The 25260-nt window shown below is 48.7% G+C and overlaps 2 protein-coding genes across 2 annotated transcripts; both read right to left on the bottom strand.

The window, feature by feature from the left end:
• Nucleotides 1-20200: 20200 nt before the first annotated feature.
• LOC123053456 (E3 ubiquitin-protein ligase ATL6-like) lies at nt 20201-22057 on the bottom strand. The gene has a single exon (XM_044476937.1). It carries the CDS (start codon nt 21495-21497, stop codon nt 20376-20378), a length of 1122 nt encoding a protein of 373 aa, XP_044332872.1. The 5' UTR covers nt 21498-22057; the 3' UTR covers nt 20201-20375.
• A 202-nt stretch (nt 22058-22259) lies between these two features.
• LOC123053455 (pentatricopeptide repeat-containing protein At5g09450, mitochondrial) lies at nt 22260-25006 on the bottom strand. The gene is made up of 2 exons (XM_044476936.1): nt 24566-25006; nt 22260-23452 (listed from the first exon to the last, which is right to left on the bottom strand). Exons 1-2 carry the CDS (start codon nt 24983-24985, stop codon nt 22547-22549), a joined length of 1326 nt encoding a protein of 441 aa, XP_044332871.1. The 5' UTR covers nt 24986-25006; the 3' UTR covers nt 22260-22546.
• Nucleotides 25007-25260: the final 254 nt, after the last annotated feature.

Here is a 25260-nt window from a genome sequence, read left to right as displayed (position 1 = left end):
GCTTGCATCAACGTAACCATTTATGATGAGCTCTTTGTCACCTGCATAAACGAGAAACATATCCTTAGTCCTTTTCAGGTATTTCAGGATGTTCTTGACCGCTGTCCAGTGATCCACTCCTGGATTACTTTGGTACCTCCCTGCTAAACTTATAGCAAGGCACACATCAGGTCTGGTACACAGCATTGCATACATGATAGAGCCTATGGCTGAAGCATAGGGAACATCTTTCATCTTCTCTCTATCTTCTGCAGTGGTCGGGCATTGAGTCTTACTCAATCTCACACCTTGTAGTACAGGCAAGAACCCTTTCTTTGCTTGATCCATTTTGAACTTGTTCAAAACTTTGTCAAGGTATGTGCTTTGTGAAAGTCCAATTAAGCGTCTTGATCTATCTCTATAGATCTTGATGCCTAATATATATGCAGCTTCACCGAGGTCTTTCATTGAAAAACTCTTATTCAAGTATCCCTTTATGCTATCCAGAAATTCTATATCATTTCCAATTAGCAATATGTCATCCACATATAATATCAGAAATGCTACTGAGCTCCCACTCACTTTCTTGTAAATATAGGCTTCTCCAAAAGTCTGTATAAAACCAAATGCTTTGATCACACTATCAAAGCGTTTATTCCAACTCCGAGAGGCTTGCACCAGTCCATAAATGGATCGCTGGAGCTTGCACACTTTGTTAGCTCCCTTTGGATCGAAAAAACCTTCCGGTTTCATCATATACAACTCTTCTTCCAGAAATCCATTCAGGAATGCTGTTTTGACATCCATTTGCCAAATTTCATAATCATAAAATGCGGCAATTGCTAACATGATTCGGACAGACTTGAGCATCACTAAGGGTGAGGTCTCATCGTAGTCAATCCCTTGAACTTGTCGAAAACCTTTCGCAACAAGTCGAGCTTTATAAACAGTAACATTACCGTCAGCGTCAGTCTTCTTCTTGAAGATCCATTTATTTTCAATGGCTTGCCGAGTCATCGGGCAAGTCAACCAAAGTCCATACTTTGTTCTCATACATGGATCCCATCTCGGATTTCATGGCCTCAAGCCATTTTGCGGAATTTGGGCTCACCATCGCTTCTTCATAGTTCGTAGGTTCGTCATGGTCTAGTAACATAACCTCCAGAACAGGATTACCGTACCACTCTGGTGCGGATCTTGATCTGGTTGACCTACGAGGTTCAGTAATAACTTGATCTGATGTTTCATGATCATTATCATTAACTTCCTCACTAATTGGTGTAGGTGTCGTAGAAACTGGTTTCTGTGATGATCTACTTTCCAATAAGGGAGCAGGTACAGTGACCTCATCAAGTTCTACTTTCCTCCCACTCACTTCTTTCGAGAGAAACTCCTTCTCTAGAAAATTTCTGAATTTAGCAACAAAAGTTTTGCCTTCGGATCTGTGATAGAAGGTGTACCCAACAGTTTCCTTTGGGTATCCCATGAAGACACATTTCTCCGATTTGGGTTCAAGCTTATTAGGTTGAAGTTTTTTCACATAAGCATTGCAGCCCCAAACTTTAAGAAACGACAACTTTGGTTTCTTGCCAAACCACAGTTCATAAGGCGTCATCTCAACGGATTTTGATGGTGCCCTATTTAGAGTGAATGCAGCCGTCTCTAAAGCATAACCCCAAAACGATAGTGGTAAATCTGTAAAAGACATCATAGATCGCACCATATCTAGTAAAGTACGATTACGACGTTCGGACACACCATTACGTTGTGGTGTTCCGGGTGGCGTGAGTTGCGAAACTATTTCGCATTGTTTCAAATGTAGGCCAAACTCGTAACTCAAATATTCTCCTCCACGATCTGATCGTAGAAACTTTATTTTCTTGTTACGATGATTTTCAACTTCGCTCTGAAATTCTTTGAAATTTTCAAATGTTTCAGACTTATGTTTCATTAAGTAGATATACCCATATCTCCTCAAATCATCTGTGAAGGTGAGAAAATAACGATATCCACCACGAGCCTCAATATTCGTCGGACCACATACATCTGTATGTATGATTTCCAACAAATCAGTTGCTCTCTCCATAGTTCCGGAGAACGGTGTTTTAGTCATCTTGCCCATGAGACACGGTTCGCAAGTACCAAGTGATTCATAATCAAGTGATTCCAAAAGTCCATCATTATGGAGTTTCTTCACGCGCTTTACACCGATATGACCTAAACGGCAGTGCCACAAATAAGTTGCACTATCATTATCAACTCTGCATCTTTTGGCTTCGACATGATGAATATGTGTGTCACTACTCTCGAGATTCATTAAAAATAGACCACTCTTCAAGGGTACATGACCATAAAAGATATTACTCATATAAATAGAACAACCATTAATTCTCTGATTTAAATGAATAACCGTCTCGCATCAAACAAGATCCAGATATAATGTTCATGCTCAACGCTGGCACCAAATAACAATTATTTAGGTCTAATACTAATCCCGAAGGTAGATGTAGAGGTAGCGTGCCGACCGCGATCACATCGACTTTGGAACCATTTCCCACGCGCATCGTCACCTCGTCCTTAGCCAATCTTCACTTAATCCGTAGCCCCTGTTTCGAGTTGCAAATATTAGCAACAGAACCAGTATCAAATACCCAGGTGCTACTGCGAGCATTAGTAAGGTACACATCAATAACATGTATATCACATATACCTTTGTTCACCTTGCCATCCTTCTTATCCGCCAAATACTTGGGGCAGTTCCGCTTCCAGTGACCAGTCTGCTTGCAGTAGAAGCACTCAGTCTCAGGCTTAGGTCCAGACTTGGGTTTCTTCTCCTGAACAGCAACTTGCTTGCTGTTCTTCTTGAAATTCCCCTTCTTCTTCCCTTTGCCCTTTTTCTTGAAACTAGTGGTCTTATTGACCATCAACACTTGATGCTCCTTTTTGATTTCTACCTCAGCTGCCTTTAGCATTGCGAAGAGCTCGGGAATTGTCTTATTCATCCCTTGCATGTTATAGTTCATCACGAAGCTCTTGTAGCTTGGTGGCAGTGATTGAAGAATTCTGTCAATGACGCTATCATCTGCAAGATTAACTCCTAGTTGAATCAAGTGATTATTATACCCAGACATTTTGAGTATATGCTCACTGACAGAACTATTCTCTTCCATCTTGCAGTTGTAGAACTTATTGGAGACTTCATATCTCTCAATCCGGGCATTTGCTTGAAATATTAATTTCAACTCCTGGAACATCTCATATGCTCCATGATGTTCAAAACGCCGTTGAAGACCCGGTTCTAAGACGTAAAGCATGGCACACTGAACTATCGAGTAGTCATCAGCTTTGCTCTGCCAGATGTTCATAACTTCTGGTGTTGCTCTTGCAGCAGGCCTGGCACCCAGCGGTGCTTCCAGGACGTAATTTTTCTAAGCAGCAATGAGGATAATCCTCAAGTTACGGACCCAGTCCGTGTAATTGCTACCATCATCTTTCAACTTTGCTTTCTCAAGGAACGCATTAAAATTCAACGGAACAACAGCACGGGCCATCTATCTACAATTAACATAGACAAGCAAGATACTATCAGGTACTAAGTTCATGATAAATTCAAGTTCAATTAATCGTATTACTTAAGAACTCCCACTTAGATAGACATCCCTCTAATCCTCTAAGTGATCACGTGATCCATATCAACTAAACCATGTCCGATCATCACGTGAGATGGAGTAGTTTCAATGGTGAACATCACTATGTTGATCATATCTACTATATGATTCACGCTCGACCTTTCGGTCTCCGTGTTCCGAGGCCATATCTGTTATATGCTAGGCTCGTCAAGTTTAACCTGAGTATTCCGCGTGTGTAACTGTTTTGCACCCGTTGTATTTGAACGTAGAGCCTATCACACCCGATCATCACGTGGTGTCCCAGCACGAAGAACTTTCGCAACGGTGCATACTCAGGTAGAACACTTATACTTTGATAATTTAGTGAGGGATCATCTTATAATGCTACCGTCAATCAAAGCAAGATAAGATGCATAAAAGATAAACATCACATGCAATGAATATAAGTGATATGATATGGCCATCATCATCTTGTGCTTGTGATCTCCAGCTCCGAAGCACCGTCATGATCACCATCGTCACCGGCGCGACACCTTGATCACCATCGTAGCATCGTTGTCGTCTCGCCAACTATTGCTTTTACGACTATCGCTACCGCTTAGTGATAAAGTAAAACAATTACATGGCGATTGCATTGCATACAATAAAGCGACAACCATATGGCTCCTGCCAGTTGCTGATAACTCGGTTACAAAACATGATCATCTCATACAATCAAATATAGCATCATGTCTTGACCATATCACATCACATCATGCCTTGCAAAAACAAGTTAGACGTCCTCTACTTTGTTGTTGCAAGTTTTACGTGGCTGCTACGGGCTTAGCAAGAACCGTTCTTACCTAGGCATCAAAACCACAACGATAATTTGTCAAGTTGGTGTTGTTTTAACCTTCGCAAGGACCGGGCGTAGCCACATTCGGTTCAACTAAAGTGAGAGAGACAGACACCCGCCAGTCACCTTTAAGCAACGAGTGCTCGCAACGGTGAAACCAGTCTCGCGTAAGCGTACACGTAATGTCGGTCCGGGCCGCTTCATCTCACAATACCGCTGAACGAAAATATGACATGCTGGTAAGCAGTATGACTTATATCGCCCACAACTCACTTGTGTTCTACTCGTGCATATTACATCAACGCATAAAACCGGGCTCGGATGCCACTCTTGGGGAACGTAGTAATTTCAAAAAAATTCCTACGCACACGCAAGACCATGGTGATGCATAGCAACGAGAGGGGAGAGTGTTGTCCACGTACCCTCGTAGACCGAAAGCGGAAGCGTTAACAAACCGCGGTTGATGTAGTCGTACGTCTTCACGATCCGACCGATTAAGTACCGAACGCACGGCACCTCCGAGTTCAGCACACGTTCAGCTCGATGACGTCCCTCGAACTCCGATCCAGCCGAGTGTTGAGAGAGAGTTTCGTCAGCACGACGGCGTGGTGACAATGATGACGTTCTACCGACGCAGGGCTTCGCCTAAGCACCGCTACGATATTATCGAGGTGTAATATGGTGGAGGGGGGCACCGCACACGGCTAAGAGATCAATGATCAATTGTGTGTCTAGAGGTGCCCCTGCCCCCGTATATAAAGGAGCAAGGGGGGGGGGGTTCGGCCGGCCAAGGGGAGAGGCGCGCCAGGAGGAGTCCTACTCCTACCGGGAGTAGGACTCCCCCCCTTTTCCATGTTGGACTAGGAGAGAGAGGGGGAAGAGGTGGAGGGGAGGAAGGAAAGGGGGGGCGCCGCCCCCCTCTCCTTGTCCTATTCGGATTGGGGGTGGGAGGGGCGTGCGGCCCTGCCCTGGCCTCCTCTCCTCTCTTCGACCTAGGCCCACTAAGGCCCATTAAGTTACCGGGGGGTTCCGGTAACCTCCCGGTACTCCGGAAATATCCCGATTTCACCCGGAACACTTCCGATGTCCAAACATAGGCTTCCAATATATCAATCTTTATGTCTCGACCATTTCGAGACACCTCGTCATGTTCGTGATCACATCCGGGACTCCGAATAACCTTCGGTACATCAAAACATATAAACTCATAATATAACTGTCATCGTAACGTTAAGCGTGCGGACCCTACGGGTTCGAGAACTATGTAGACATGACCGAGACACCTCTCCGGTCAATAACCAATAGAGGAACCTGGATGCTCATATTGGTTCCCACATATTCTACGAAGATCTTTATCGGTCAGACCGCATAACAACATACGTTGTTCCCTTTGTCATCGATATGTTACTTGCCCGAGATTCGATCGTCGGTATCTCGATACCTAGTTCAATCTCGTTACCGGCAAGTCTCTTTACTCATTCCGTAATACATCATCCCGCAACTAACTCATTAGTCACAATGCTTGCAAGGCTTATAGTGATGTGTATTACTGAGTGGGCCCAGAGATACCTCTCCGACAATCGGAGTGACAAATCCTAATCTCGAAATACGCCAACCCAACAAGTACCTTTGGAGACACCTGTGGAGCACCTTTATAATCGCCCAGTTACGTTGTGACGTTTGGTAGCACACAAAGTGTTCCTCCGGTAAACGGGAGTTGCATAATCTCATAGTCATAGGAACATGTATAAGTCATGAAGAAAGCAATAGCAACATACTAAACGACCGAGTGCTAAGCTAACGGAATGGGTCAAGTCAATCACATCATTCCCCTAATGATGTGATCCCGTTATTCAAATGACAACTCATGTCTATGGCTAGGAAACATAACCATCTTTGATCAACGAGCTAGTCAAGTAGAGGCATACTAGTGACACTCTGTTTGTCTATGTATTCACACATGTATTATGTTTCCGGTTAATACAATTCTAGCATGAATAATAAACATTTATCATGATATAAGGAAATAAATAATAACTTTATTATTGCCTCTAGGGCATATTTCCTTCACTATGGCTAACGGTTAGCAATAAAGTAAAGTAATTACATGACGTTTCAGTTGACACGCAGGTCATAAATAAATTAAGACAACTCCTATGGCTCCTGCCGGTTGTCATACTCATCGACATGCAAGTCGTGATTCCTATTACAAGAACATGATCAATCTCATACATCACATATATCATTCATCACATCCATCTGGCCATATCACATCACATGACACTTGCTGCAAAAACAAGTTAGACGTCCTCTAATTGTTGTTGCAACTTTTTACGTGGCTGATATAGGTTTCTAGCAAGAACGTTTCTTACCTACGCCAAAACCACAACGTGATATGCCAATTTCTATTTACCCTTCATAAGGACCCTTTTCATCGAATCTGATCCGACTAAAGTGGGAGAGACAGACACCCGCTAGCCACCTTATGCAACTAGTGCATGTCAGTCGGTGGAACCTGTCTCACGTAAGCGTACGTGTAAGGTCGGTCCGGGCCGCTTCATCCCACGATGCCGCCGAATCAAGATAAGACTAGTAACGGCAAGTAAATTGACAAAATCGACGCCCACAACAACTTGTGTTCTACTCGTGCATAGAAACTACGCATAGACCTAGCTCATGATGCCACTGTTGGGGAATGTAGAAATAATTCAAAATTTTCTACGCATCACCAAGATCAATCTATGGAGTTTACTAGCAACGAGAGGGGAGGAGTGCATATACTTACCCTCGTAGATCGCGAGCGGAAGCGTTCAAGAGAACGGGGTTGATGGAGTCGTACTCGTCGTGATCCAAATCACCGATGATCCAAGCGCCGAACGGACAGCACCTCCGCGTTCAACACACGTACGGACCGGTGACGTCTCCCACGCCTTGATCCAGCAAGGAGGAGGGAGAGGTTGAGGAAGAAGGCTCCAACAGCAGCACGACGGCGTGGTGGTGGTGGAGTGATAGTTCTCCGGTAGGGCTTCGCCAAGCTCGCGCGGAGGAGGAGAGGTGTTGGGGAGGGGAGGGGCTGCGCCTTGGATGTGGTTTTTGCAGCCCTCCCCTCACCCCTCTATTCATAGGGAGAAGGAGGAAGGGGACCGTCCCCTCTAGATGGGATCTAGAGGGGGGCGGCGGCCAAGGGGGGTGGCTTGCCCCCCAAGCAAGGGGGGGCGCCCCCTTTAGGGTTCCCCAAAACCCTAGGCGCCTGGGCCCTAGGGGGTTTGGCGCCCCAGCCCACTTAGGGGCTGGTTCCCTTCCACCTACAGCCCATAAGGCCCTCCGGGGCAGGTGGACCCTCCCGGTGGACCCCCGGAACCCCTTCGGTGGTCCCGGCACAATACCGGCATACCCCCGAACACTTCCGGTGACCGTATGGTGACTTCCCATATATAAATCTTTACCTCCGGACCATTCCGGAACTCCTCATGACGTCCGGGATCTCATCTGGGACTCCGAACAACATTCGGTAATCACATACAAACCTTCCTTATAACCCTAGCGTCATCGAACCTTAAGTGTGTAGACCCTACGGGTTCGGGAATCATGCAGACATGACCGAGACACCTCTCTAGCCAATAACCAACAGCGCGATCTGGATACCCATGTTGGCTCCCACATGTTCCACGATGATCTCATCGGATGAACCACGGTGTCGAGGATTCAACCAATCCCGTATACAATTCCCTTTATCAATCGGTACGTTACTTTCCCAAGATTCGATCGTCGGTATCCCAATACCTCGTTCAATCTTGTTACCGGCAAGTCACTTTACTCGTTCCGTAATGCATGATCCCGTGACTAACTACTTAGTCACATTGACCTCATTATGATGATGCAATACCGAGTGGGCCCAGAGATACCTCTCCTTCATACGGAGTGACAAATCCCAGTCTCGATCCGTGCCAACCCAACAGACACTTTCAGAGATACCTGTAGTGCACCTTTATAGCCACCCAGCTACGTTGAGACGTTTGGTACACCCAAAGCATTCCTATGGTGTCCGGTAGTTGCACGATCTCATGGTCTAAGGAAATGATACTTGAAATTAGAAAAGCTTTAGCAAACGAACTACACGATCTAGTGCTATGCTTAGGATTTGGGTCTTGTCCATCACATCATTCTCCTAATGATGTGATCCCGTTATCAATGACATCCAATGTCCATGGTCAGGAAACCGTAACCATCTATTGATCAACGAGCTAGTCAACTAGAGGCTCACTAGGGACACGTTATGGTCTATGTGTTCACACATGTATTACGATTTTCGGATAACACAATTATAGCATGAACAATAGACAATTATCATGAACAAGGAAATATAATAATAACCATTTTATTATCGCCTCTAGGGCATATTTCCAACAGATATCAGCAGGCGCTGCGACGGTACCACTGTCGCAGCGTTCGCTCCAGGACGCTCGAGGTGGGTGACCTCGTCCTACGGCGGGTGCTCTCCAGGGAAGGGCTGCATAAGCTCCCACCCATGTGGGAGGGCCCGTTTAGGGTCGCCCACGTCTCCAGGCCTGGCGCCGCGCGCCTGGAGACGCAAGACGGGGTACCCATCTAGAACGCCTGGAACATCCAGCACCTTCGGAAGTTCTACCCATGAAGAAAGGCCCAGTGCCATTGAAGAAGGCCCCGTGCCTGTGAAGGTCTCCGCTCGTGACACTCTCACGTAATAATGAGTGGGGTTGTACACGCCCCGGAGTCTCAGGAGTTCCGCCCTCGGGCCTCTGGGCTCCCTCCCATGTCCTAGTGGCAACACTTAGCTCCGCGCTGGTGAGAAGACAAGAAGACTAGACTAGGTGCTGGACGCAGCTTTTCATTTGCTTTCCGTAGTTGGCTTGCCCCTCTTTAATCGAAATTTTCTTTCTGGTGTCGCTTGCTGGTCTTGTTTTGACGACTTCTGCCTTTGTTTCTGCCTTTGGTTCTTTGTTTGACCTGTACCCTCTCTCGCGTCCCTCGCGAGGGGGATGGACAGGTGCCCTCGTGAACATCTTGTCTGTTTTTTCACGAGGCACCCTCGTTCGAGCCTCAAGCTGGTGCGCCTCTCTCAATCCGTGCCCCTCGGGTACCGCGATACGAGGCGCTGTGTCGTGGCCAGAGGCGCCTGCGACCAGGGCTTGGATCTCCTAACAAATTTTTGCAATTCCACCTCGCCAGGTACTGGGAAACGCGCGCCTCGTGAGGCAGAAACTACTTCGAAAGCGCGTCAAGCTAAGTTATTCCTACGTGCCTATATAAAACATTGATATTGCGACGCAGCACAGGAATGATAAACACATCATAACAACTTGGAAATCATAGTTTGTTGCACGCCCCCATGGGGCCCCATACTTGTCTCTCTCAATGCAGGAAGGAAAAGAAGAACGAAACAAAAGCGGCGCGTGCCCCCGCAGCAGCTCGCGAGGACGGGCCCATGGCGCTCTCCCGAGCTCAGTCGGACCCTTCCTCGCGCTTCACCGGGGCACGGCGGCGGGACGACCCGCTGCCACCCTCAAAGCGAGCGCGGCGGCGTGGTCTGGTCGTAGCCACCGCTGCTAGAGCTGTCGCCGGAGGGAGAACCGCCGTAGCTGGGCGCGAGATCATCCTCACCATCATCCCGACCGTCGCCAAGGCCAAGCACTTCGTCGCCGTCGTTGTCCTCGGGGCAGCACCCGCGCGGCGGCCGTCTTCTCCGAACACCCTCACGTAGATGGTCGCGTTGCCGTCATACTTGAAGTGGAGGGTGCACCGCTTGCCCAGGCCACGCGCGCGGGCGAACGTCTGCCAGCCGCGAGCCAGAGCCACATTGCCAGCGACGGAGGTCTCGACCGCGACCCACGAAGCTTTGCTGCAACAGCAGTCAGCCTCAAGCCAGAGCCCGCCTGGACCTGTGGCCGGCAGTTCGCCGGCGAAGAAGCACGGGAGCTGAAGCCAGGAGCCGGCAGGGTTCTCCGACCACACCACGAACTCCGGCAGCACCTCCGCCGAGTGGAAGCACGGCCGGGGAGGCCGTGCGACCATGGCACGCCTTCCTTCATCAACGGGGTTGCTTCGACATAGGCGGCTCCCACCACGCGAAGGGGCACCGCCGCGGCCGTGGGGGGCCGCGGTGGGGGTCGCGGAGTGCTTGCGAGGACGACCGCGTCCGCGCTTGGGCGGCGGAGAGCCAGCCCCCTCCTGGTGAGCCTTCCCCTTCTCCGCGGCCGAGAACCTCTTCACAGGAGCCATGGGAGTCGCTACCGACAATGGAGCAAGGGAGGAGAAGCAAGCGGAATGGGAAGAGATGGGCGACGGGGGCTCTGCCCCCCTTCCCATTTATAGCAGGAGAAGGCCAACCGGCGATCCCCACGATCACAGGTAATGATGATATTTCCCTGCATGCCGCAGGGACTCGTCAAGTCAGGCAGTTGCTGAGGCAGCGTGGGGAAGCGGAGACGCCCACGTCCAATAAATCGCCACACGTCACCCAAGGCCGCAGGCTGTTGGGGCCCGTGGCGCTCCGCACTTGCCCTTTGGCTTCGCCTCGAAGCCAAGCCCGGGCGCGCCTTGGGCCCGGGGGCTACTGTTGGCGTTCTGGGAACGGGGGTCCCCAGACTTGCCTGCCTGCGGCCCGCGGCGTGGCTCCACTCGCGGCCCAATACGGCCCGTCCTCACCAGCAAACGCCCAAGACCCTCGCGAGGGGCCAAGCCTCGCGAGGCGGACGACACAAGACCTCCTCGGGACCGGCCTCACCAGGCTGGCTCGTGAGGAGCAGAGAGATCAAGGTAAGGCGAACCTCGTGAGGTTCCTATGATGTCAGCCATGACGACCAAGACCAGGCGGACGCTAGGCGGGCGCCAGCACGCACAGTGTCCTCGCTTCCTCTTTGGTGCTAAGGAGGCAAGCGCAGGCGAGGAGTACCGAGGCATCAGGCAAAGGTTTCTATATCGGTGCAACAGGACCAAGACCAGCAGGACGGCAGGACAGAGGTCACCGTGGAGCCCAAGACGGCGTCACCGCCAGAGCCTTTGGCAGGCGAAGACCACCTTTAGTCAGGATAGCTTGTACTAGCTGTCCCCTTTCGAATTGGCCGTTGTTGGCTCCCTTCCCGCTCAATATTTGGGGAGAGGACCAGGGCCTCTATAAATAGGACTAGCCACCACCAAAGGAGGCATATGGATCTCATCTTCAACAGGGCCACCACCAAGCACAAGAACACCTCACCTCAGGAGGTTGTTCTTCCCCTTGTACTGTTCATCCTCAGCCCGAGAGGCAATCCACCCCACCACACCGGAGTAGGGTATTACACCACAACGGTGGCCCGAACCAGTATAAATCTCGTGTCTCTTGTGTTGCGAGTTCGTCAAGCTAGGCTTTGGGATCGCGGCGAGGTTGAGGGCGTGATTAGGTAGGGGGAAATCTTCGCGCGCACCTAGTGTTCGAACCTCAAGGGTTTTGCCGGAACCCGAAATCCAACATATGTGAAGTTTGATTCCTTATGATTGTTTTGAGATATGAGGATGGTAATATTAGAGTCATGCTACTAGATTAGTTGTGAATTTGAGAAATACTTGTGTTAAAGTTTGTGATTCCCGTAGCATGCACGTATGGTGAACCGTTATGTGATGAAGTCGGAGCATGATTTTTTTTTGATTGTCTTCCTTATGAGTGGTGGTCGGGGACAAGCGGTGGTCTTTTCCTACCAATCTACCCCCCTAGGAGCATGCGCGTAGTACTTCGTTTCGATAACTAATAGATTTTTGCAATAAGTATGTGAGTTCTTTATGACTAATGTTGAGTCCATGGATTATACGCACTCTCACCCTTCCACCATTGCTAGCCTCTCTTGTGCCGAGCAACTTTCGCCAGTACCATAACACCCACCATTACCTTCCTCAAAACAACCACCATACCTACCTATTATGGCATTTCCATAGCCATTCCGAGATATATTGCCATGCAACTTTCCACCGTTCCGTTTATTATGACACGCTTCATCATTGTCATATTGCTTTGCATGATCATGTAGTTGACATCATATTTCTGGCAAAGCCACCTTTCATAATTCTTTCATACATGTCACTCTTGATTCATTGCACATCCCGGTACATCGCCGGAGGCATTCACATAGAGTCATATTTTGTTCTAAGTATCGAGTTGTAATTCTTGAGTTGTAAGTAAATAAAAGTGTGATGATCATCATTGTTAGAGCATTGTCCCAGTGAGGAAAGGATGATGGAGACTATGATTCCCCCACAAGTCGGGATGAGACTCCGGACGAAAAAAAAGAGGCCAAAAAAATGAGAGAAAAAGAGAGAAGGGGCAATGCTACTATCCTTTTACCAAACTTGTGCTTCAAAGTAGCACCATGATCTTCATGATAGAGAGTCTCCTATGTTGTCACTTTCATATACTAGTGGGAATTTTCATTATAGAACTTGGCTTGTATATTCCAATGATGGGTTCCTCAAAATGCTCTAGGTCTTCGTGAGCAAGCAAGTTGGATGCACACCCACTTAGTTTCTTTTGTTGAGCTTTCATACACTTATAGCTGTAGTGCATCCATTGCATGGCAATCCCTACTCACTCACATTGATATCTATTGATGGGCATCTCCATAGCCCGTTGATACGCCTAGTTGATGTGAGACTATCTTCTCCTTTTTTGTCTTCTCCACGACCATCATTCTATTTCACCTATAGTGTTATGTCCATGGCTCACGCTCATGTATTTCCTGAAGATTGAAAAAGTTTGAGAACATCAAAAGTATGAGACAATTGCTTGGCTTGTCATCGGGGTTGTGCATGATTTAAATATTTTGTGTGATGAAGATAGAGCATAGCCAGACTATATGATTTTATAGGGATAACTTTCTTTGGCCATGTTATTTTGAGAAGACATAATTGCCTTGTTAGTATGCTTGAAGTATTATTATTTTTATGTCAATATTAAACTTTTGTTTTGAATCTTATGGATCTGAATATTCTTGCCACAATAAATAATATTACATTGATAAATATGTTAGGTAGCATTCCACATCAAAAATTCTATTTTTTATCATTTACCTACTCGAGGACGAGCAGGAATTAAGCTTGGGGATGCTGATACGTCTCCAGCGTATCTATAATTTTTTATTGTTCCCTGCTATTATATTATCCATCTAGGATGTTTTATATGCAATTTATACTATTTTTGGGACTAACCTATTAACCTAGAGCCTAGTGCTAGTTTCTGTTTTTCCTTGTTTTTGAGTTTTACAGAAAAGGAATACCAAACGGAGTCCAATTGACGTGCCAATTTTTTATGATTTTTATGGACCAAAAAAAGCCCCCGGAGTAAAATAGTTGGGCCAGAAGAGTCCGAGCCGTCCATGAGGGTGGAGGGCGCACCCTGCCCCCCGGGCGCGCCCCCTACCTTGTGGACGACTCGGAGACCCCCTGACTTGTTCCCGACGCCAAAAATTCCTATAAACACAAAAACACCCGAAAAGAAACCTAGATCGGGAGTTCCGCCGCCGCAAACCTCTGTAGCCACCAAAAACCAATCGGGCCCCTGTTCCGGCACCCTGCCGGAGGGGGGATCCATCACCGGTGGCCATCTTCATCATCCCGGCGCTCTCCATGACGAGGAGGGAGTAGTTCACCCTCGGGGCTGAGGGTATGTACCAGTAGCTATGTGTTTGATCTCTCTCTCGTGTTCTTGATTTGGCACGATCTTGATGTATCGCGAGATTTGCTATTATAGTTGGATCTTATGATGTTTCTCCCCCTCTATCTCTTGTAATGGATTGAGTTTTCTCTTTGAAGTTATCTTATCGGATTGAGTCTTTAAGGATTTGAGAACACTTGATGTATGTCTTGCATGTGCTTATCTGTGGTGACAATGGGATATTCACGTCATCTACTTGATGTATGTTTTGGTGATGAACTTGCGGGTTCAGTGACCTTGTGAACTTATGCATAGGGGTTGGCACACGCTTTCGTCTTAACTCTCCGGTAGAAACTTTGGAGCACTCTTTGAAGTTCTTTGTGTTGGTTGAATAGATGAATCTGAGATTGTGTGATGGATATCATATAATCATACCCACGGATACTTGTGGTGACATTGGAGTATCTAGGTGACATTAGGGTTTTGGTTGATTTGTGTCTTAAAGTGTTATTCTAGTACGAACTCTAGGATAGATCGAACGGAACGAATAGCTTCGTATTATTTTACTACGGACTCTTGAATAGATCGATCAGAAAGGGTAACTTTGAGGTCGTTTCGTACCCTACAATAATCTCTTCGTTTGTTCTCCGCTATTAGTGACTTTGGAGTGACTCTTTGTTGCATGTTGAGTGATAGTTATATGATCTAGTTATGTTATCCTTGTTGAGAGAACTTGCACTAGTGAAAGTATGAACCCTAGGCCTTGTTTCGAAGCATTGGAATACCGTTTTCGCTCACTTTTATCATTAGTTACCTTGCTGTTTTTATATTTTCATATTACAAAAACCTATATCTACCATCCATATTGCACTTGTATCACCATCTCTTCGTCGAACTAGTGCACATATACAATTTACCATTGTATTGGGTGTGTTGGGGACACAAGAGACTCGTTGTTATTTGGTTGCAGGGTTGTTTGAGAGAGACCATCTTCATCCTACGCCTCCGACGGATTGATAAACCTTAGGTCATCCGGTTTAGCTGCACTTGGAGGCCTAACAACGTCTAAAAGAAGAAGGTTGTGTAGTAGACATCACGGCGCACCAGCGCCCTGTGCTCCAGGGCATCCACATCGCGCGCATGCTCCAACGTAGGAGCCACCCCGCGGGCCAGTGGTGGTGGCAGAGGAGGAGGGTGATGCCTATAAGAAGGCCCTCGAGGACTCCAGCTCGACAAGCTCTCAATGTGGCATGGCCTGCCACTACCGCTGGCTGAATTGAACGGAGTGCAGGTCGCCACGGCCACGCCCGAGCTGGAGTATGAGCCGTGGCCACTGGTGGTCGTGGACGTCCATGGCCCCATGCTCGTCAAAGTGGGTGTCGTGCACATCCGAGCGGGTGGCGCTGAGCAGCAGCAACCGAAGCAGCAAGAGGCGCCCGCTGCGCCGCCGCACGCTTCGACGGTAATACCGTAGCCGGCTGCGGTCTTCGTCAACCTCGCAGACGAGGACAACGGCGACGACCACTACATCTATGTTTTACATATTATGTTATTTAAATTAATGTACGGACGTAGTTTTGATAGCAATGAAAACATATGTAATTGGCAAATAGGTGAAAAATCTGAAATGCGGCCCAATGCGTTGAGCGCATTTATGGGCCGGTGCACACGTCCAATCTTTGATGTCCGCTTGGCCGATCCAAACTGATGAATTGTGTGTCTCTTTGGACCGGCCCGTTGGAGTTTTTTTTTTGCGAGAAAATTTCTGATCTATTCATCTTCAATCATGGCAGTACAACGAATATCAGAAATAATAGAAATTACATCCAGATCCGTAGACCACCTAGCGACGACTACCAGCACTGAAGCGAGCCGAAGGCGCGCCGCCGTCATCGCCCATCCATCGCCGGAGTCGGGCACAACTTGTTGTAGTAGACAGTCGGGAAGTCGTCGTGCTAAGGTCCCGTAGGACCAGCGCACCAGAACAGCAACCGCCGCGGATGAAGAATAACGTAGATCAGAAAGATCCAATCCGAAGACACACGAATGTAGACGAACAACGACGAGATCCGAGCAAATCCACCAAAGATAGATCTGCCAGAGACACACCTCCACACGCCCACCAACGATGCTAGACGCATCGCCGAAACGGGGGCAAGGCGGGGAAACATTTATTCCATCTTCAGGGAGCCGCCGCCGTCTCGTCTTCCTGAGCAAACACAAACCCTAACAAAGTTGAAAGAAACGATTAAAAACGAAGCCCTCCCGCCGGCCCTTGCCGAGATCCACCGCACCCCATGGCCCTAGGGCCACAGGAGAGGAGGTGGACCTGCGGCGGCGGCGAAAGGCAGAAACCCTAGTTTTCTTGTGGAGAAGGAGGAGACGGCGGCGGCTAGAAAGACTCGGCGCAGGACTTGCTCAAATGCAACTTGCTTCGAATCGAACTCGGCCCGTTGGAGTTGCCCTTGGAAGAGCCGCTCAGGGCTGTCTAATTTCTTGGTTCGGGCATCTTCTTCCCCTTTGCCAGTTTATTTTTAAGGTCCCTTTGCCAGTTTCATTGCAGTCTGATCAGCTCGTCCGTTTCAGAGAGTGCTTTTTTGTTGGGTGCCAAGTGCCAACCGAACTCCAAGTCTACCTAGTCAATGGGCCAGACAGTTGATGGATCGATGTCAACTGTGGTGGGTTGAGCACGCACGCCTGGACGGCATATGTCCGCGTGATGAGTTGCTTGGACTTTTGGAAATGAGCTCCCCCAGTACAATCCAATCCACGCTTATTTGCATCGATATGGCCGTGCATAACATGTCGCCACACGTATTACTAGCTGTGTACCCGTGTAGCACAACAGCAGAACAGACCTGGCTCTGCAAACTTGTTCTGCTGTACCAGGGAGGAAGCTGCCTATGTTTGACCAATGCTAGTCACGGCGTTGAGGCAGGCCGTCGTGTGCACGGGACGATTCAATTCCATGGAAAAAGGTGTATACCGTTGATGATTAAGACATTTGATTCGTATACTAGCAGGAGTAACTTTGTCCGTCTAATCTAAACGATTTCGACTTGTCAATGCCAAAAGCAAGTCATGCACCCTGAAAGAAGAACAATACGTATATCAGAAGAGGGAAAAGAATCATCGTGCTTTCTCTCAAGGCGTCTCCAACATTGACCTGTAAATTTATCGGCATCCGTCCACGGACAAAGGACCAGTCCGTAGACATGGGCCAACGTTGACGCATACATTCCAACCAATTTTTAAACAAAAGAAATGAAATTCATACAAACACGGCATCTCCAACGTTGACCTATAAATTTATCGGCATCCGTCCACGGACACGGATACGAGAGCTGACCATTCAACGTCGCCGCATACATCTCAACCAATGTTTAAACTAAACGAATGAAATTCATACAAATACGGCAGATTTCATCAAAGTACAGGTATAAAATAGCACAGATCATGCATATATGTCTAGTACAACAATAGTTTAAATTCATCCGAATTTTCAACAAGTTTTTCATTAATGGATCATGTCGTTCCACACATACTGCACTTTCATCTTCATCCAATAGTGTATGTACCTAAATGTGGGCTACAAAATATGTAATGCAACATTGAATGAATGAATCAATCAATCAACACGTTGAGCAAGAAGAAGCAAAATTTAAGATCTCTTCGGCTGCCACACGCAATGGTTATCTTGCCTCCAACATATCACACGTGCCATAAAACTTGGTGATGTTGGTCTGCATGGCGTACCATCGATACGATAACGGCCTCACAATGCCATCATGGATGATGTGCATGTTGCAGGGTGCAATGAGCTTTCGTGCGTGAAACAAATCATGCACGCGCTGCCAGAAGGGAGCCTCTCTGCTACTGTCTAGGAAATCCATGGATACGGCCAATCACATATCACAGAACAACTCATCCTCCATGGTCAAGTACCCTGCCATCCTTCTTACTAAAAAAGACATGACATTTGACCGAACACCTACTGGGCGTGGTGATCGCCATGGACGACGTCAACAGGGGTGGAGTGTACCTGCCTACGGACGGGTGGTGGACGACGCCGTCGTGAAAGGCGAGCGGGCGCGTCGGTGCTGGTTGTGGAGGTCCGGCAATGCATGTGTGCCGGCCGGAGAGGTACGACGACGACATCGACGGAGGAGGGTGTGGATGCAAAGCAAGAGGGAGAAGGACGGATCGAAAGAAAACGAGATCGGGAGGGGAGATTTAATGAGACGGGAGTGTCGAGTCCTACGTACGTGTTGTCCAGACTCCGGCAAAGCCTCCCAACTTTCTCTTTGTTTTACGGGAAAAAATGCGTCCGGATCGCTCAGCCGATACAGTTCGAGGGTCTGCATTGGAGATGGCCTTACACTTGTTTTTGTTTTTCTTAACGTAGAACAGCTGCTAAATTCATCTCGGCAGGAGAAACAAGCACATGCGATGCAGTGGCGGTGCCATGGGTTAGCTGTGTAGTCATGTGACTAGAGTGCGGCGAATCTGCACCCGGACTCAACTGCACCCACGCTCACAGAAAAAATCAAAACAAATACAATTTTTTTTAAAAAAATCCAATTTTTTTAAAAAAATTCCAATTTTTGTGTGTGTGGTAGATAATTAGATGCGTGAGGTTCGCTGAAAAATTCAACTCGTTTGGACATTTGAGCAAGTCTGTGCAAAAAAGACAAAATCGGGGTCTGTAAAAAAGTTTACTGTTCATGAACTGTTTTGACCCGATTTGTCTTTTTTGTCGAGACCTACTCAAATATCCAAATGAGTTGAAATTTGATGCGGACCTCACGCATCAAATTATCTACCACACAAAAAAAATTAGAATTTTTTCAATTTTTCTAGTATTTGTTTTGAATTTTTTACTGACCGGGAGCAGCTGAGCCCGGGCTCCGGATGAATTATCGTGTGACTACACAACATTTTGGCAAGACATGTATATATTAGTATAGATCAAGCAAAAAATCATTAAAATTTCACTTAAGTATTTACATTTGACATCACAACTTTAGATTGACATCACAACTTTGAACTCCTGGCTTCGCCACTGATGCGACGGCTACAGAAACGCATTTGGTTACGTACACATACACCCTGTTCTTCACGAGCAATGCATGATCTAGTTGCTTCTCGTGTGGTGCGTTTCCGTTGCCGCCTTCGCCTTGGGTCTTCCACCACGGCACCGCTCCACGACCACAACACACGGCTCGGTCCCTCTGCTAGATCCTCCTACTACTAGCACAGACGCAGCCGGTACGCAGGTCAGGACGCGGCGGTGCCCGTGGTAACCACGCCACGTTCTTATCCGCTCATATATTTTTTTCAGTACTGCCAAACCTATCCGCTGATTTCTTAAGCACAAGAGCCTCCCCCAAGTTGTTTTACACATGAATGAATCCTCCTTCCAATTCACAGGAGTACTACTAATAAATTGACCATGAGGGAGACAGTGGAGTGGAAAAAAGAAGAAAAAGGGAAGATCGACCGACGCCCAACCAAAACAGGAATCTCGCAAAGAACGATGGACAAACCGGGAATGATTAAAGAGGCATCCATCACCACACCAGCGGCGCAATCTGCTCTGCCTTACGGCTCACGCTTGCACCTCGCCGGCCACGAGAATGAGATTTGCAAATGCAAATGCTCCTCCCACTAACACCGTCTCTTAACCAAAGTTGTATTATTAGTCATACTAAACAAAAATTGATCTCTTGACAAAAGGGGAGGCTGTCATCTCATCTGTAAGCGAAACGAGGAAAAAAATTATATAAGACCAGGTCTCATGGTTAGCAGGTGAGGCCCGCTCTGATGAATGACACGTGGCATTTATAAATCACAAAGCATCTAATCTCTCTCTCCCTGATTTTAAATGGGGGGTGGGTCAAGTGTGCTTTGTGAATGCCACGTGTTATCCATCAGTATGGGTGTCGCGTGAGACCTGGTCTCATAGAATTCTTTTTCAACTAAAAGGCCGGCGAACAAAGTCCAAAAGTGAACATTCCGATTCTTGCCCCTCGCCAAAGCTTTTTATCCTATGGAGGAATCCACACATCGAACAAAACGTTTCACTTCGCCAGAGTCAAAGAAACGAGAAAAAACTTCAGCCTCACGAGAGCACACGCAAACATTCATATTCCTAGCTAAAAACACGAAAAATTAAATTTATCCATATCTCAACTAAAAAATTAAGCAAATCAAATTACACGCATTTTTTACAGTCAAGCTCTGCACTGCAGTTCCGGTGGCGGTGTGGAGTTCATCATGGCCGCGCCGCCGCCGGCGAAGCGGCCCCCTTTCTGCTCGACTCGGCGTCGTCCCTTCCCCTCCGAGTGGACCCGTCCCACCCCTTCCGCACCGACCCGTCGCCTCCCCCTCGGGCCCACGACATCGTCCTCGCCAGGAACGCCTGCCACCGCCGCCCGCCGTGTCTGCTGCCGCCCGCGGGCCGGCCTCCGCGCACGCTCCCCTCGGGGCTCGCTCCGGCGAAGTCGATCAGGCTGGTGGCGTGGCGCAGGCGGCGCGACCTCAGCACCTGCTCCCTCACGTGGTGCGGCAGCCGCAGCGTGAACCTCTCGTGGTCGCTCCGCTCGGCGGCGGCGGCAGACGCCGCGAAGAGCGAGTGCCCCGTCGAGTGCGATCTCGGCAGCCTCGCCGCCCGCCGCTCGCTGCGCAGCATCTCCAGCTCCATCGCCTCCTCCTTCCTGTCGTCCTCGTCGCTCTCCTCCTCCTCCTCTTCCCGCACCGGTATCGCCACGGCGTGCGGCGGCGACGGCGATGGCGAGGGCTGATGCCGCGCCACCTGCTCGGGCGACGGGGGCGCCACGGCGGGCGGCGGCGGCTTCTCGAGGTTGGCGCGGCACAGCGGGCACGTGATCCGCGCCTCGAGCCAGGGGTCGATGCACTCGGGGTGGAAGGCGTGCGAGCAGTGCGGCAGCAGCCGGAGGTCGTCGGCCTCCTCGAACGCCGTGAGGCACACGGCGCACTCCAGCACGCCCCTGCCGATCTTGTGCTCCTTGATCTCCCTGTACTGCATGATCGGGAACGTGGCCACCACCGCCGGGTCCAGCCCGCGCTTCCCCCTCCTGGACGCCCCGGCCCCGGCCGCGGCGGCGTTGGCCCCCTGCGGCGCGGCGTTCTCGGCGAGGCGGCACTGGTTGATGTAGGCGCAGAAGAAGAGCAGGAAGAAGAAGACGCTGATGGCGACGGTGATGACCGTCGACATGGTGCGCCCGAACGGCGTGGGCCTCGGCGCCGCCGCCACCCCGGACTGCGGCACCGGCGCCGGCGGCAAAGACTGCGCCATCCCCGCGCCGGCGCCGGCGCCAAGGAGGCAAAGAAGGACAAGGAGGAGGTGTGGACGCACCTCCATCACCGCAACCATAGAATTGGCAGGTGAGGCGGTGGTCTGCTCTACAAGAGAGAGAGCTCAGCTGGAGCCTGGCGGTGTGGCGTGCGGCTACGTTAGCGGCGGCGGCGGCGCCTAAAATCCCGAGGGAAATTCGCACCTACCTTTTCTTTCTTTCTTGGGCAGAAATTTTCTGACGAGTGGACACTTGCCTTTTGCTCTTGTATGCACCACAGGCCCCCCTTCACGTTTCTACATCTAGATTGATCTGCTTTGACTACTGATTTTGCCATCACACTGAATGCGATGCGATTATTAATAATCGTGTCGACCGTAAATGTCATACAATTTGCCATAATTGTAGAATACAGTACGTATCATTCCAGTTTTTTGGAAAATGGTGGGTGTGGTAGCTGAGGATTGCCCAATGACGCCAAGAAATCCTTAAACAAGCTCATCTAGATCGCGACTGGTTTTTCATATGGCATGGACAATCATGTCTCGCCGGTGCATGCAACACCTGGCCGACGATGCGGAGCGTGAGAACAACATGCTGAAGTGTGATCGATCAGGTGATGTCGCCTACCCCGGGTGGAGCAGTTGTACCGATCATATGCCACTCAGATCGTGAGCGCCACAGGATGACACGGGTGCGGTCAGTTACCAACTTCAGATTTAGCCGTACAGTACCTGGGTAGTTGGCACCTGAGGCACGTTCGTTCCTTGCTCAACTTCGTCACACCTTTCCTGTTGAACCGTGGCACGTCACGAGAAAATGTCGCCGCAGCTTAGCAAAGCTTGCAAAACTGCCAAACTGCTACTAGGAGTACAAATGTGACATGGCTCGGTTATGGCAGCGGAGCAACCAATAAACATACACCGCTGCCACACATGTGGCAAAATCATGCATGCTCTTAGTTACGCTGGACCTGAAAATATAGTTCTTTCGATAATGCGGCGCTGGACCTGACAATATAGTCAGATTGTATTTGCCAAAATAAAGCATAAACTGTTCCAGAGTCCATTATTCTCGTACCAAAACTCAGCAGCAGCAGCTGTTGTCGACAGAGGGCATAACATGCCACTCAGGAGCACGCACTTGCCCTGTTCGACAGTATACAGCTCTTCTGCAACATCAGCTCTCTAAAGCTATCCGCAGTGTCAGTGAAGCCGACAGCGAGAAGAGCATCAAACAGCCTGTTGCAGGCGGAGATGTCGAACTCTGGGACTTTCGATCGCTGCCACTGGTCGACGACCTCCGCGGCATCCTTCAACTGCCCGCACATCAGATAGGCGGAGAGCACGCAGACGTAGTTCCGGCTGGTCATCCTCTGGGCGGTCATCTGCATCGATTTCCATATGTCCTTTACCCTGTCCAGGTTGCCCAGACCGGTCTGCAAGATGACGAGGAGATCGTAGGTTATCCACTCCCTCTGGCTAATCTTCACCTCCGCTTCCACCAGCGAATTCCCCGAGCTAACAAGCTGGCTGGCATCGACGTAGATACTGGCGAGGTTTCGGTACAGTGTCCATCCTTCGTTGGAGTTCGGATCTTTTGACATCTCATCAAGAATTCCTCTGAAGACCTCTAGGTCCATGGATGCAACCGACGCGCTGATCCGGAGGTTGTATGTGAATAGGTCTGGAGAAACATTTTGCCTCTTCAATTCCTCAGCAAGAGTTGGAACCTTATCAAGCTCGCCGACAGAAATATACAAGGTCATCATTTCATTGTAGACCAGGACATCAATAGGTAGGTCTGCATCCTTCATTCTCTGAAACAGCCTCTCGGCTTTGTCTATCATCTTTGATCGAGCATATGAATGGAGGAGTGCAGTATATGCTTCGAGTGATTTGGCTGCAGGTGGAAGCTTCTCAAAAAAATCTTCGGCTGCAGTAGCGCCAAAAACTTTTGTAATCAAGTCAATGCGCACCCCATAGTCGTTCTCAGATAAATCAGACTCATGATGTGTCTTCATCCACTCTGCTACCTGCAAAACCCAAAGTTAAGAACTAATGCTCTCGCCCTTTGTTCCCTTGTTTTTCTTGAAGGAGAAATAAAGCAGCCAGTGTAAAATTGTTCGATCCTTTCGTAAGAATTTTGTAGGTATCAGAATAAGCAAGCAATGCAATGGGGCAGAGAGAGAATGAACTGTTTAGATACGTGCTTTGAGCTTTAGCGAGGTGAAATTTCAATGCCTAGCTCTTTCATGGACGGACAAACTCTTCTAATATAAAGACCCACTACTTAATGAAATCAACGGCTCAGATCTATTATATACTCTTACCTCTCATGTGAAAAGAGGAGGTAAGAGGGACCATGTTAAAACTGCTCAATCTAACATCTCAAGAACAGATATCCATTCGGCACACTGAGTTTGCAAACAAGTAAGATAAAGTGATCGTCATGTAGTTAAATCCAAAAAAGATGGATTAACTAACTAGGCAATAAGATGGCAGAGCATGTGCATGAGATAAATGTTTATCTGACAATAACTAGCTTTCTAGTATTAAGACCCTAAACTACATGTTACAGCTCCTCATGACTCAGTACTACATGAGTTTCTATGCCTCCATTCCAATCAGCAATTGCAAACCAAGATCACTAAAGAACATAAATGCTACTCCTAGAATGATGCATAACTTGAAAGGAGACTTTATATAAAAGATTGGCTATATTTCTTATAAGCTGGCCAAATTGCACAAAAAATCGTGTGCAACTTTACACATTCCTAAACCGAAAGTGGCACACATTTCTGAAATATGCACCTACCCTATTTCTGCCGGATAAAGGGTCAACATTCCAACGTGAAATAGGCGACATGGAATTTGGAAATAGGCCATCCCTAATTAGAATTATTAAACAGCAGTACAACTCAGTTAAAAAACCACTCCTTTCTATCTCCATACAGAAAAATTGGCTACCTAAAAAATTCAACTACAGAAATCAAACATCGGCAACATTTCATCACCAAAGAAGAAACAGATCGTAGCACTGCGTTGCATAGATAATAACTTAAATCTGTACCGAATCGCTGCACGAAACCCTTGCCCCAACGACGCAGCGCAATCAGAGGAGATCAGGGATCTGGGAGTGCGCGAACCTCGAGCGCGTGCTTGTAGCGGCGGGCGCGGCTGAGGTCGCGGGCGATGCGGCGGAGCTCCGGCGCGGGGGCGGCGCGGCCCTTGCCGGCCCACTTCTCGAGCGCCTCCGTCGCGCTCCGCTTCGCCAGCCGCAGCCGGAAGATGTGGCTCCTCAAGTCGTCCTCCTCGGCTACGACGACGACCGCGTCTTCAACGTCTGCCGGGATGGCCGGCGCAGCGGCGGCAGGGGACGGCGTCTCCGCCGCGGAGGCGGTGCAGGAGGAGGAGGAGGATAGTTGGCTAGGGCTAGATGCTATAGAGCGGGGGAGCGCGAGGTGCCGCGAGGCACGAGCTGCTCGGAGAAGAGCCGCCGCCATCTCGTGTGCTCTGCCGCGGCGTTCCGCGCGAGCCAACCGTGACGCCGTAGTAGCAGTGTACATTTTTTTTTTGGGGGGGTCTGATGAGGGAAAGCAGTGTACAGTTACATGTGAGTTTTTTTTTTAAAGAAACTCACCATCTTTATTCAACCAAAAGCAAAGGTCATAGGTATAAGGTTTGGGTCATGAGGATTGTCCAACCAAATATGCCGACCAACACCAAAATTACAAGTGAACTTGGCGAGTTTGTGAGCCTCAAAATTAAAGTTTCTACGTTCATGAGTGAAAGCACTAGAAGTAAAACTATTACGACGAGCCGATATTTGCTATTTTTTTTA

The sequence above is a fragment of the Triticum aestivum genome, chromosome 2D, assembly GCF_018294505.1.
Source record: "Triticum aestivum cultivar Chinese Spring chromosome 2D, IWGSC CS RefSeq v2.1, whole genome shotgun sequence".
NCBI classification, from domain to species: Eukaryota; Viridiplantae; Streptophyta; class Magnoliopsida; order Poales; family Poaceae; genus Triticum; species Triticum aestivum.
The sequence above is the reverse complement of the archived record's forward strand: the minus strand, read 5'-3'. Positions and strand labels throughout refer to the sequence as shown.